The 14,094-nt window shown below is 54.2% G+C and overlaps 1 protein-coding gene across 1 annotated transcript; it reads right to left on the bottom strand.

The window, feature by feature from the left end:
* Positions 1–8,389: 8,389 nt before the first annotated feature.
* Positions 8,390–11,485, bottom strand: Prr18 (proline rich 18). The gene has a single exon (XM_045158430.1). The coding sequence runs from the start codon at positions 11,483–11,485 to the stop codon at positions 10,649–10,651; it is 837 nt and encodes a 278-aa protein (XP_045014365.1). The 3' UTR covers positions 8,390–10,648.
* Positions 11,486–14,094: the final 2,609 nt, after the last annotated feature.

The following is a 14,094-nucleotide window of genomic DNA, read 5'->3' as shown; positions in this document are numbered from 1 at the left end:
TGTGCGCTGGGTTCTGAGTTGCCACTGGTTTTTTTTTTTTTTTTTTTTCTTTTTTCAATTCAAACACCTTGTAATGAAACTCCTCGTGGGGGAGGGGCAATTTGGACAATGCCTCCCACGGTGATTCACCAAGGAGCTAGGGGACATGTCCGGGCCTTGCTCTTAGAGTCTGGCTCACTGCCCATTAGCCTTGGTTGGTTAGTTTTTAACTAGCTAGAGCTGGGGACAGGGTGTCCATTCCTGACACAGAGACCAGCTGTGAACACCGATGAGAATCAAGAGAGATGGGCGAAACCCAGTTCCCCGTAATGTCATCTTTAGCTGGGGAGAGGGGGCGACCCTCACATGAACACCAAGAGGATTTGGAGACATAATAAAAATTTTTTAAATTGAATCTTTTTCATAAAACTTGGAGGGGACACCAATCTGCTCTCCACTGCTGGAATTTTTTTGTTTGTTTTTTGAGGTAGGGTCTCACTCTGGTCCAGGCTGACCTGGAATTCACTATATGTAGTCTCAGGGTGGCCTCAAATTCACTGCAATCCTCCTACCTCTGCCTCCTGAGTGCTGGGATTAAAGGCATGTGCCACTACGCCTGGATTTGCTGGATTTATTTTTGCAAAATAAGAAAAAAATGACAAGATACCCAGAAACCACCATCCAGGATGACTGTGACCCCTCCTCCAGGCCGTCACCTCGGTTCCCCAGAGAGACCCTCCAGCCAGGGCTCCTCCTGGGTGTGTACAGATGGCCCGGAGGCAGGGAGGGCTGCAGGGCTCAGAGGACTGCGAGCCAGCATTCCTTGGACGTTGCTGGACTCTCTCCTTCCCCTTCCATCCTCTCCTACCACCCCGGCCCCTGGCTGCTCCAGCTCCCAGCTCCACCTCTCCAGCCACTGCAGTGCCCAGCCCACCAGGCTGGGGTCGCGCGGTGAGAGCAGCTGGCCGTGGTCCTGTCCCGACAGAGCCAGCTCACCTCGCTGCGACCTCTGCGTTGCCACAACAGAGCATCCGTGGTGACAGCACAGGTCTTTACACCCTGCTTGGCTTCCTGGACCCCTGGCTTTGGGACTGGGGCTCCTGGCTGTTCTGCCTGCTGGCCCCTGGCTCTTGGGGACTGGGTTATCTATTTCTCCCTGCTCTTTTCATATTTACAATCTCCTTGCTCTTTTCATATTTACTCCCCTGAGAAAGTTCCCCTCGGTTTGGGAATGGGCTCTCCACTGTGTAGAGGACATGCCTTTTATGCACCACAGAAAACTGCCCATACCACAAACACCCTCTTAATCCCTGGGGAAATAGATGTGTCTCCTACGGCGTTGTGAGGCTTCGTTCACAGGAAGAAGATAGCAGGAGGGTGAGCTGCTGGCCTGGCGTCATGTGGGGTCTGTGGTAAGGGGAGAGGGTAGCCGAATCGCCATCCACAGGCTGCCCATGCTTGTGGAAGGCGTTTGGTCTAGTTGGGCTGGGAGATGGTCTGTAATCCAGACAGGCCAGAGCCTGAGGCAGGAGGACCAGGAGTTCAATGGCAGCCTGGGCTCCAGTGTCTGAGCCAACTGCATGCTCCTGTACCCCTGTCAGAATTCACCGAGGCTGGCTTTGAGCTTGGGTGTTTTTGTGGGCACATAGCTATCAGCAAGTGCTGGTAGTGGCATCTATTCCCCAGGGACTTTGTAGGTATTTCAAGTAGCAGGGCAGTTACATGGCTCAAAACCACTGTCAAGCTAGAGAGATGACTAAGCAGTTAAGGGAAACCTAAGAACCCAGGTTTGATTCCCCAGTAAGCCAGATGCATAAGGTGGTGCCTGAATCTGGAGTTGGTTTGCTACTACTGAGCAAACAGTCCATGTGTTAGCTTCCTCTCCTGCCTTCTGTACAGGGTTTCAAATGACATGGTGGTTCCCAAAAGCAGAGACACTTGCTTGCCAGCGTATCAGGTGCCTCTGTGGCATATGACCCGAGCTGTCAGGGTCACAGCCTGGGCCTTGGCAGTCCTAACAAGCGATGCTTGGCCACCTGTTCTCAATAGGCCAATAAGTAGATAAGTGACACTGGAAAGTAGAGAAAAGATACTTATCCAATGTGGCCAGTTTGGGAGGAGGAACAAGAGGTCCATTGGCCCTCAAGTCAGGGTCCTGCATGAGGTGGAGGTTGACATAGAGGGTAAGAGGTGCACAGGTAAGCAGGTCAAGGTGTGGTCCCACCCATCATTGACCCATCATTGCCTCAGTCTCTCCTGCAAGGTGGTCTGATGAGTCGTCAGCATGGTGTGAAATCTCTTCCTGAGAGACAAGTGTCTCCTCTGACTGGCACCAGGCTTCAGCCTTTTCTTTCTCCCAGCATGACATCCCTAAGGAAATTTCAATTTCCTGGGGTGCATTGTTTTGGCACCACTGCTTCCATAGTCTGGCATCTGAAGGGAGGGGCACACATGTTCTAGAATCGCTTCTCTCCTACCAGGCTGGTTACCTCAGATGGGTGTGAGAGTGTGCTGGCCCCTGAACAGAGACCTCCTTTTGTGGGGATGCTGACTCTGTCTCTTGGCTTTGGGGTTGCTGGGGACAGAGCCCAGGTCTGGCGCATGCTGGCTGAGCCCTCACCACTGAGACACCCGCAGCTCTTTGGCTGGGCTCCTCACATAGCACCAAGACCATGCCTGCACTTCAGGTCTAGCCTCCCGGAACCTGAGATCTGCCTGCCGTGACCTTCCATCCCTTCTCTGGTTCTCTGCCTGACCACTGTGCCTTGGTGTTTGGACAGCTTCTAAACGTCGTTGCTTGGTCACCTCCCAATGCCCATGTCACTGAAGCCCAGACAAGTTACTAATATTGCCACCATGCCATTGCCCCAGTCTAACTTGATCCACTTCTCCTTTTTCCCACTACTGATAACCCTGACCCTGTTTTCCCCCACCCCCATACACTCAAACCTCAGCCCGGCCGGGTCATCTGGTCCAGGGGTGCAGCCTGGCTCTTCAACCAGTATCTGGCCCTTTCAGGCATTCAACAAGAGGTGACTATGGGCTGTGTGGTTGTGACGATTGGAGAGTGTCCACTGCATAGCGTGTATTTTGACTGTAATGGGGCCACATCCTCCCAACCCTACTGCAGCCAACAGCTTTATTTTCCACAGCTGCCCCTCCCTCAGACTCGATCCCAAAGGGCACAAAGTGCAGGCAGAATGGGGCGCCTTTTCATCTGAGGCTCCAAGTAGCCCCGTCTCAACTCCTGGCGGCTGCTCTGGGGCCTCAGCTTTTCCTTCCTTGTCTACCTGTGGCCTTCTGGTCTCCTTGCTTCTTGACCAAGTTGTCTTCTATCGCTAGCACAGGGAAGAAAAACCCTCTCCGCCAAGCTTTCAGGCTCGCCCACGGAGGACCCTGTAAGTTAACTGCCAGCCAGACAGGAGAGAACAGTTACGCCAATATTTATTAAGTCATGCGCCTTCACGAGCGCGCTCAGGGACAAGCAGTTCAAAGAGGTCGTTAGGGTTTGCAGTGAGCATACTTACCTTAGGGGGAAACGGAGTACAGAAAAGAGCACTTTGGGGGGAAAAAGATGCTTTAGAAACAAAAATGCACTCTTAGGAGAACTGACAGGAAATGTGGCAGTCACGTGCAAATGTCGGTTAGGACATGCCACCTTCTCTCTGAGGAGAGACTGCGGCTGCTGTGATGACCACTGAGTTCTTTGCGGAGGATCTGCATCCAGCCGGCGCTCAAATGCCTTCTTCAGGTCAAGGTAACTCATGCACCATAGTGACTTGCTTTTAGAGGTACGTGACGGTCCCCTTCCCTATAAACCAATGAATTCTAAAACTTGCTGTTGCTTTCTTTAGTATTCTGTTTTTATAAATAGGGAAACCCAGGGTTTATGGGTCATTTGTCCTAAAAAGAACCGGGCCAAGCGCCGCTGTGTTCATGTGCGCCTCCTTCCTAATGACAGCGTCTCACGTTCTGAGGACACGAAACCTCAAGTCCCGCCCGACTCGTGGACCACACTGACCAAGGCCACGGAACAGAAGCGCGGTGCTGAGGACGGGCAGGGCCTGGACCCGGAAGCCAGGGCCTGTACCCGGAAGCCAGGGCCCGTACCCGGAAGCCAGGGCCCGTACCCGGAAGCCAGGGCCCGTACCCGGAAGCCAGGGCCTGTACCCGGAAGCCAGGGCCCGTACCCGGAAGCCAGGGCCTGTACCCGGAAGTCACGGCCTGTACCCGGAAGCCAGGGCCTGTACCCGGAAGCCAGGGCCTATACCCGGAAGCCAGGGCCTGTACCCGGAAGTCAGGGCCTATACCCGGAAGTCAGGGCCTGTACCCGGAAGCCAGGGCCTGTACCCGGAAGCCAGGGCCTGTACCCGGAAGCCAGGGCCTGAACCCGGAAGCCAGGGCCTGAACCCGGAAGTCAGGGCCTATACCCGGAAGTCAGGGCCGCCCCGCCCTCTGGCACCCGGCTCCCCACACCAAGCCGTCTGCAAGCGGGGCGGGCTACTTGGTCCGTGTCCGGGTTGCCATGGCATCCCCACAGTTTTGCGGACTTGGTTTTGTTCCCAACGTCTGAACATCCTCCGACAGCCATCTCATTGGGCTTACTCTGGGTGGCATTGCTAGAAATGATTCTAGGGTTCGAGAGTGCCCACCATGCGAAGGATACTGGCAAGGCCACGTTTACTGCTGCACAAGGGCGTACAGCTTTTTAAAGAGCTCAGGTAAGTCAGGCATGGCAGGGCACACCTTTAATCCCAGCACCAGGTGGGGGCAGGGGAGGCTGAGGTAGAAGGATCCCCACGAGTTGGAGGCCAATTTAGGGCTACAGAGCGAGTTCCAGGTCAGCATGGGCTAGAGGGAGACCCTACCTAGAAAAAACAAAACCATCAGGCAAGCAAGCACACCAGCAGGAAGTCTGCTGGTTTTTTTTTCTTTTTTAATTATTTATTTATTTATTTGAGAGCGACAGACACAGAGAGAAAGACAGATAGAGGGAGAGAGAGAGAATGGGCCCGCCAGGGCTTCCAGCCTCTGCAAACGAACTCCAGACGCATGCGCCCCTTGTGCATCTGGCTAACGTGGGACCTGGGGAACCGAGCCTCGAACCGGGGTCCTTAGGCTTCACAGGCAAGCGCTTAACCGCTAAGCCATCTCTCCAGCCCGTTTGTTTGTTTTTTTGAGGTAGGGTGTCACTGGTCCAGGCTGACCTGGAATTCACTATGTAGACTCAGGGTGGCCTCAAACTCACGGTGATTCTCCTACCTCTGCCTCCCGAGTGCTGGGATTAAAGGTGTGCACCACCACGTCCGGCTTCTGCTGGGGTTTTTATTCCATGACACAGGCAGATCCTGGTCATTACTCAGAGTCAGAGTTTGGCCTCACGAGCTCATGTGATAGGCTAAGATACAAAAACGATGCAGTTTCTAGGAGAAACCTGAAGAAACCTTTGTCCAAATACAGTTTCAAGTATTGTTGCCTCTTCTGGCCTCAGGATAGCCGACTCAGGAAGCACAGGCTCCCCACAGAACAGCATCCTCGCAGAAGAGTTTCTCTTTCTTCTCAACCCTTTGACAGAACAGACAGCACGCATTTCCGTATTTCTCACAGAATGGCTGTAAGCGGCACATTTCAAAAATAAAGGAAGCTGGCTGTGGTGGCGCACGCCTTTAATCCTAGTTCTTGGTAGGCAGAGGTGGGGAGGATCACTGTGAGTTCAAGGCCAACCTGAGACTACATAGTGAATTCCAGGTCAGCCTGAGCTAGCATGAGACCCTACCTTGAAAAACCAAAAATAGATAGAGAGATAAACAGATTAAAAATAAATAGATAAAGAGTGCTCCAGTCTCCAGGTAGTGAAGAATACCATCCCATGAAAAGCTGTTAAGGTGAGAGGGACAGTTTGGAGAGGGATGGAGCACACTTTGGTGGCCTCCACCATAGCTATGCCATTCCCAAGCCACCTCAAGCCATTGCTCTGCATCCTGTATCTGCTGAGGTTTCTCCACTTAGAGCCAAGTGTGTGTGTGTGTGTGTGTGTCCCTGCTCAGGGGTATTTCTCAGACCCTTTCTAAGGACCGAGATCAATTGCTCATTTAGCAAGAATGCATTCATTCCCTCATTCATCCATTCGCAGGTGCCAGTGTATCAAGCCCCACATCAAGTTTAAGACATACTAAAATCTCTCAGGACCCCCTCTCAGGAGGAATATGTCCACAAGGTATATTGGTCACGTGTTTGGATGGTGACATAATGATGATTCAAGTCTGTCTGCTTATAAAACAGACTCTGGGATTGGGGTGATGGCTCAGTAGATAAAAGCACTTATCATTGCTAGTGTGAGTGAGTTGACTTCAGATCCTCAGAATCCATAGAAGAGCCAGATGTTGTGGCAGGTCCCTACGTGTGAAGAAGAGCCCAGAGAGGGGAATTTCCCAGAACTGCTGCAAATGCAGCAGCGAACCAGGAGAGGCTGCCTCAAGCACCAGGGAAGGGAAGGTGAGGACCACTGTTCAAAGTTGTCCTCTGACCTCTACATGTACGCCACGGCGCACACACACACACACACCAGTAAAACACAGGCTTTGAAGTTATTTCCTGAAGAGAAGTAGAGAAGCTTCAGAGTGAGCCTGGCGTTTGGTGAAGACAGGCAGTCAGAGAACAGCGGTCACTTTCTGGAATGGCAGCTAGTGTCCTCTCCCATCCCAGCTGCCTACTCACATCTCCTCCAGAGTCAGAGCAGATCAGTAGCCTCTGCTGACCCTTCCCTTCCATGTCTTGTCACCCCAATCCCTGTCTACCTTCCTCTGCCCTTGGATACACCTCTCCCTGTATCACTCATTACGTGCTCCCCATCACCTTACATCACTCTGTACCACTCACTACAGAGCAGCCTGTGTGCCGAACGCTGTTTTCTAATGTCTTGTCCAGGATCCCATCTGTATGTGGAAGAGAGGACACGATGTCCCTTGTGGTGAGTGACAGGTGTTTTCAAGGGCAGAGGGGAGGTGGGTAGCACTGGAGGAGATGGAGAGGGATGAGGGTAGCAAAACCCAGAGGGGAAAGGTCATCAGAGGTCACAGATCTGCTCTGAGACCCTGGAGTGGAGGCTGTGGGTGGGAGGGGAGACCACTAGCTGCTACTTCGTAAAATGGCCGCTGCCCCTGCCCATCCTCACTGACAGGGTTTGCTGCCCCTCAGCCCACAGGTCCCCAGAAAGGACTGTGCAGGACAGCAGCGCGTGTGGCACGGCACTCGGAGGCTGCGACGGTCACCGTCCGCGCGCACGAGCACGGGTGAGCTCACACACTCCGAGGTTCGCTTTAGCCAGAGTCGGGGAGGGGTGGGGACACAGGAGCAGGTGGGATGAGAAGGCTCTTTGTCTCTTGGGCACCACATGTGTTCTTTGTCCCCGCATGTGGTGACACCATGGCAAGGGACTTAGACGGGGCGATTGTTTCAGACTCTTTGGCTCGATTGTCCCCTGCTGCACTTGTAGAGGCTCACAACCTGGGGTGTTGCCAGAGGCAGATGCCGGGGTGTCCCGGGACGGCGAGGATCATCCTGCTGTGTCGGGCCTGGCAGGTGCTCAGAGGGGCCAAGTCCACTGAGGCAAGGTGGCTCCTGAGCAATGAGAAACCAGGTGACTGGGCTCACACACTGCCACCACCTGCCTCACCAACAGGACACCTGGAGACTTTGTCTCCTCCATATTGCGTCCATCTCATTTTCCCAGATGGCTGTTTCTCCAAGTGTGTCTTTTAGCAGCTCCCAGGGGTAAGGACTGTGTGCTTTCATGATCTTATCATATGTCCCCATTACGGCACCAATTGTGACATGTTAGGGAAGTCACCGTCTTCTGAAATGGGAATATTTTTTTCTGTGCTAGTGTATATTAGAATCATGTAACTTGTTTTGTGATTTAAAGTTTTTATTATTTGCCCGTGCATGTGGTGTGTGTGTGTGTACGTGCATGCCCATGTGTGTGCATGCGAGTGTGCTGGACCTTCTCCTTTTGATGCGATCCAGGATCCATGGAAGGAGGCCTCCCACATGGAGGGTGGGTCTTCCCACCTCCACTGACCTAATCTAGAAACTGCCTCACAGGCAGGTCCAGAGTCATTTCCATGGTGATGTGGGATCCTATCAAACTGACAACTGAAATTAACTTTCACAAGTCAGGAACAACACCTGATGTTGGCTTTTTTTTTTTTTTTTTTTCAAGGGTCTTACTCTAGTCCAGGCTGACCTGGAATTCATGATGTAGTCTCCGGGTGGCCTTAAACTCATGGTTATCCTCCAACCTCTGCCTCCCGAGTGCTGGGATTAAAGGCATGCACCATCACACCGGGCTATTGGCAGCCTCTTTCTGACCATTTGTCAGAGTATATTGTCCAAGAAGAAACACAAGCCATCCAATTCCTCTTTTATTTAAACATTAAGAAATTGTAGCACAGTGACTTAGAAAATGTTCCTAACATGTCAGCAACAGCAATAAAAAGACTGCACGCATTACATACATATCTTTCTGTCTCTTACTGCGGGGAGCATTAACAAGGGCACCACAAACACGTCCCCACCTCTAAAATGGAGAACTGAGCACCCAAGCCCCCATAACACACGCACAGGGGAAATGTACTGAGGTCTGTACCGTGGTCAGTTAGGAAAGGAAGCTGGGGAGGGGAACCTGGAGGGACACAGAAGAAAGGAAATACAAACAGCAGGTAGGTATGGACAGACCAGCACGCACACCTGGAGGACCGCACACCTGGATGACAGGTAAAGAGGCACCTGGAACTCTTCTCAGTGTCATGTTACCGTAGCCAAGGGCAGAAATCTAGGCATCTTAAGTATCAATATTTGCATAAGTGCATATCAAAACAAGCTGGAGTGCTGAGGCAGTCCCCTCTTCCCCATCCCGCCTGCCTTGAGAAGAAGCCCCTCAGTGTCTAGCTGGCCCACATCAGGGGAGAGGAGCGTCGCACAGACCGATGTCTCTGACTCTTCCACCACCTCGGCTAATTCCACCTCGCTGGCATTAAGCATTTAAGTCAAGGAACATCTACTTCTCTGCTCTCAAAATGGGACCAGAAAAGATGAATCAGTGAGCAGGCCTTTTGTTTTCAACAGGTCTGATGGCTGATCTAGCCCCCTCTGGAATAAGGCCTCAACATCTGACAAAGCTGTGCTAGGAGCTTGAGAGGTGGGGGTGCAAGAGGGAGAGAGACAAAGCACAAAGGTCTCCACAAGAAATATATATATGTGTATATGTATATACATATACACATATATATATTAAAATATTGTAAGGCTTCAATTTAAACTATAATTAAGACTTGGCACATTAAAGTTTAACAAGATAAACATTAAACTGGTTATTGACTTTCACAAAATAAGTTTAGAAAATTGAGGTAATGCATTACTCTTTTATACCCAACCTATCTGATTAGAAACATTTCACTTCCTTCTCATCCTTAGTTAAATCCACTCAGGTATGGAAGAAATATTAAGAAATCAGCTTCCAGTTAGTGGGAAGGGCATGGCTACCAAAAGACAGGATTTTACCCTTCACTGAAATAATAAATAGAATTTTAAAAATGACTGTTTACAGCCGTACAGAGCGCCCACGCCACTACGCCTCACAGTGATCAAAGACACTGAAACATGCGCACACCTCCCCGTACCCACGCGGACTTCCTGCTTTTCCCTCTCAACTCTGTCCCACCCAGCCCCAGCACCCCGAGTTTCCCTCTCCACGCTGCTACTTTCCTTCCCTAGCTCAGGAGACACTGCTGAGCCCTCAAATAAACATCTCATTCTTAGCAAGGGCCAACCCTCAGGCCTGTTCCCACCTCATCCAGCTCTTGAAAATGATTCTGCACATGTGTGTGACGACGAGTGCACAGGTATGCAGAATGGGTAGGCAGGTACTGTTATGTCCATGTATGCCCAAGTGACTGTGTATGTGTGCATGTGACTGTTGACGGGTCTGTGCTTAGGCAGGGGTGTGGCTGTGTGTGTGCGTGTGTGCATGTGTACACGTGTGCACCTGACTGCTCACCTGGCAGGCCCGAGTAATAATCCACAGGGACTCGAGAATCATGTTCGCCTACAGCTGCCTCCCAGGACACAGGGCTCCAGGGTTGGAAGTTAGGTGAACTAACACTTTACAAGTTTCCCCACATCCAACATCAATTTGACTTGCCAGAAAACAAAAATCACAAATGTAGCACCATGTCCCAGCTCTGCAACAGGCGGCCACCCATCCTTGCCGAGGTCGCAGGCTGGCAGCGCCCCCACCATTAGAGGAATGTGGGAACAACTTGGGTGGGTGGGTGGGGGGCTGGAAGGCATTCTCATAGCTGCTGACTCCCCAGTGAGCCTCGAGGACACTGAGGCCAGATGGCACAGAGGGTGACACGTGGGTCGAGATCACCGGTGTGTGCTGGCTGGGGATAGCAAACACAGGGTCCAGTCCTGGAAGTCCGGCAAGGCTCTGCTTCATGCTGGCCTGCTTGGCTCACGGTGCCCAGGTGAGTGGGTCTACCACCCGTGTACCCACCTGGAGCCGGCATCCAGCAGGTAGTCGTCCCTCCCAGGCCTGGCTGGTTCCCAAAGGCTCAGGTGGACCGAAGAGCGCGGGAGGCCACGCCGGGCCTCGGGTGCAGCCGGCTCACAGGGTGCTCAGGTGCGGCAGCGAGTCCAGGTGCCCGGTCCTGTCCCGCGTGGCGGAGGCGGACTCCACGCCGCGCAGCCACTCGGTGCACTTGCGCACGAGGCCCTCGTCCACCACGTCGGGCTCCTCCTCGTACTCCACGTCGTCGTACTTGTGTCTGTCGTTGAGCAGCGACACCTTGAGCACGGGGCGCAGGTCGGCTGGCCGCGGTCCTGGCATGGTGGCCTGCAGGCCTCCGGGCAGCAGCGGCGAGCGGGGCGGCCGGCGGGCAAGGCCCGGAGCCAGAGGCGCATCCGGGGCGCAGGCGGTGCCGCCTCTGCGCAGGCCGGCGGCCCGGGCCCGGGGTCCGGGGCCCTGCGGGCGCCGGGGCTCTGCGGGGGGCGCGGGGAAGGCGGGCCTGCGGGGCCGCGCCAGCAGCTGCTTCTCCAGGTGCCGCCTCTGGATGAGCAGGATGGCCTCGGGCGTGAGGCTCAGCGAGAAGCGCACGGCGTCGTCGGGCCCCGCGGCCGCGGCCCCGGCTCGGCTGGGAGCGCAGGCAGCCCGGCGGGGCGCGGCGCACGTGGCCGGGGTCCCCGCGCGCCCGGGCGCGGCCTGGGGCGGAGCGCGCGCGGGGCCCGGCGGCTGCTGGGGGCCGGGGCCGCGCCGGGCCGGTGGCCTCTTCGGGGTGGCCGAGGGCCAGGAGCTGGACAGCAGCGCCTCGGACCTCTCGGGCGGCCTCCGCTTCGGGTCCCCGGCGGCGGCGGGCGGCGAGGGCGCGGGCGGCGCGCAGGGCCTCCGGGGCGGCGGGCGCGCGGCGGGGACCCCCGCGGCGGCGGCGGGCTGCGGGAACGGCATGTCGCCGTCGCCGCGCGGGCGGGACGGTGGTCGGCGCCCTCCGAGGAGGGCCCGGGTCTCAGACACCCACCCGCGGCCGCCCTCCACACCCACCTGCGTCCGGCCGCCGCATCTCCCCAGCGTCTCCCGCAAGCCCGCGGCTGCCCGCGAAAGGACGCTCGGGGCCCTCCGCCGCGGGCGAGTCGGATGCTGCCCGGTCCCCACCCCGGGCTGGGCCGGGCGGCGGCAGGAGGAGGAGGAGGAGGAGCCCGCGCGCTCGCCGCGGCCTGCCGAGTGCGGAGCTGCACAGGGCTGGTGTGGAGACCCACTGTTGAATGCCGGAGACAAAGTGCCAGACAGCCGCAAGACAACCCAGCACCCCGAGGCTCCCCCTGCCTGGTTAAAACTTAATGCATGGGATCTCGCTCCCTGGCTCCCACCCCTGGGAGGGAAGGGGGTGGCACCAAGTCATGGGTGGAGCTCTGCGCGGTGGAAAGAAAAACCTTCTGGAAGATGAAGGGAGAGCTGAAATCACTGGGCACACGCAGAGCCGCCTTGGGGTTCACCTGTGTACACTGTTGATACCACTCCTTAAGGAGCTGTTTTACAATTAAATCCATTTACTATCCATGAATAGGCAAGACTACTTAACACAGGAATACAGCTGTTAACACAGCTGTTTTAATAAGTGATTACCCAAAGCAGAGCAGTAATTTTGTTTTCATTCTTTACAGCAGTGACTCAAAGTAAATAAAATAAGCCTTAACAACTAATTTCCTGGTTGTAGGTACACGAAAACATCCCTACAATATTGAAATGTTCAATCAAGCAATAATTAACCGATTATAAACCACTGCATCAAAAAGTCAGGTTTACCTAAACGTCAAATGCAGACATCGCCAGAAAAATACTTTCCCCTCAGACTTGAAAGTGACGGCCCTGGGTTAGCTGGGAGCACGTGGAAATGTGGGTAAACACTGTGCCCTGCGCCAACAGTCGCTCCACCTCCTCTCCTTGTTTGTTGGGTGGCACTGACAACTAGAGGCTGGGCCCAGGGTAGCCGAGGAAACTTGGGTGACGGAAATGTTTTTCACTAGATCAGGCAACTGTCACTAGCACCTTTCCGCCTCCCCACAACACCTTATATTGCCCCATGCACAGCACAAGGGCAGCTGGAAGGGCCTCGATCTCAGCCTGGGGCTCAGGCTGCTAATACCCCGGGAAGCGCAGGTCCTAAGATGCTCACACAAGGGTTTTCTTTGGAGTGTTGGTTTGTAGGTGGGCGTGGGCACGTAAACAGTGCATGCAGGCTGGCAGTTGTGTGCCAGGAAAAGGCTTGGAAGCAAGGGATCAGATGCATTTGTGTGCGTGCAGCGCGGGGCTGACTGGAGGAAACCTTGGATGTGTTCTGGGGATCGTGCTGATGTCAATGGTAATGGGTAAAATCTACAGGCTGTGTGGTGGTTTGATTCAAGTGTCCCTCATTAACAGGTATTCTGAATGCCGTGTCCCCAGCTGCTGGAAATTTGGGAATTAATGCCTCCTGGAGCCAGTGTATTGTTGGGGGCGAGCTTATGGGTATTATACCTATCTTCCTCTTGCCAGTGTTTGGCACACTCTTCTGTTGCTGTTGTCCATCTGATGTTGACCAGGAGGTGATGTCCACCCTCTGCCCGTGCTGTTGTATTCCCCTGCCATCATGGAGCTTCCTCTCGTGTCTGTAAACCAAAATAAACCCTTTACCCCCCACAAGCTGTTCTTCGTCAGGCGTCTTCTGGAGCCATTTGAACCTGGCTGCAGCAGTGAAGTTGGTACCAAGAGTGGGGTTGCTGCTGCCAGAATCCTGACTGTGACGCTGGCCTCTTGGAACTGCTTTGCAGGAGGATGTGGACAAATTTCAAATTGTAGCCTAAGAGACGCCTTAAAATCAAGCAATCTGCTATTTTTTATGACTGCCAAATAATTTTACAACTCATTTACACAAGATGGTCTCGACTGTGCTTCCAGGGAAGAGTGGAGCAAAGTCCATTTTCCTTAGGCAATGCCACTGTGGAGATGAGGAAGTTCGCAAACAGAACATTAGTGGTCTCTGCCCCACCATCAGGGGCTGGTTGTTCCCCATGAACTGCACCTCAACCCCTCTGGCTGTTGGAAACCAGGGTTGACCAAGGCCACCTGGGTCACTGTCACAGGGTCCAGCTCCTAATGGACACCCCTAGGATCTGAGAATGTGGGTTTGGTCAGAATGGCTGTCACCTGTCAGCAGTGTGTAATGGAGGAGACCCCCACCATGTCTTGCAGACTTGCTGTATAGGTGAGGCCCTGGGCAGCCGGCATTGCTGACCTGACAACTAGGCCTTGAGTGAGCTCACTCGACATGAGCCCGTTGTGCCCCAGGCTCAGGGGTGAGCAGGCAAGAGAAATTTTTTCTGCACATCGTGGTGTCCTCCTCTCAGATACCCACTTTTCTCAGCGGCTTGATGAGTACCACGTTCCAAGCACCAGCCACTGTCACTCATTTCTAGCCATCTGATGCAGTCAGTGCTGATCCAGCCCACTTTAAACATTGCCCGTGGTGAGGAAACCATGATCGAGCTGGGTGAAGCACTTACCCAAGCTGGCACAGGGCA

The sequence above is a fragment of the Jaculus jaculus genome, chromosome 9 (assembly GCF_020740685.1).
Source record: "Jaculus jaculus isolate mJacJac1 chromosome 9, mJacJac1.mat.Y.cur, whole genome shotgun sequence".
NCBI lineage: Eukaryota > Metazoa > Chordata > Mammalia > Rodentia > Dipodidae > Jaculus > Jaculus jaculus.
This window is presented reverse-complemented; position numbering and strand designations above follow the sequence as displayed.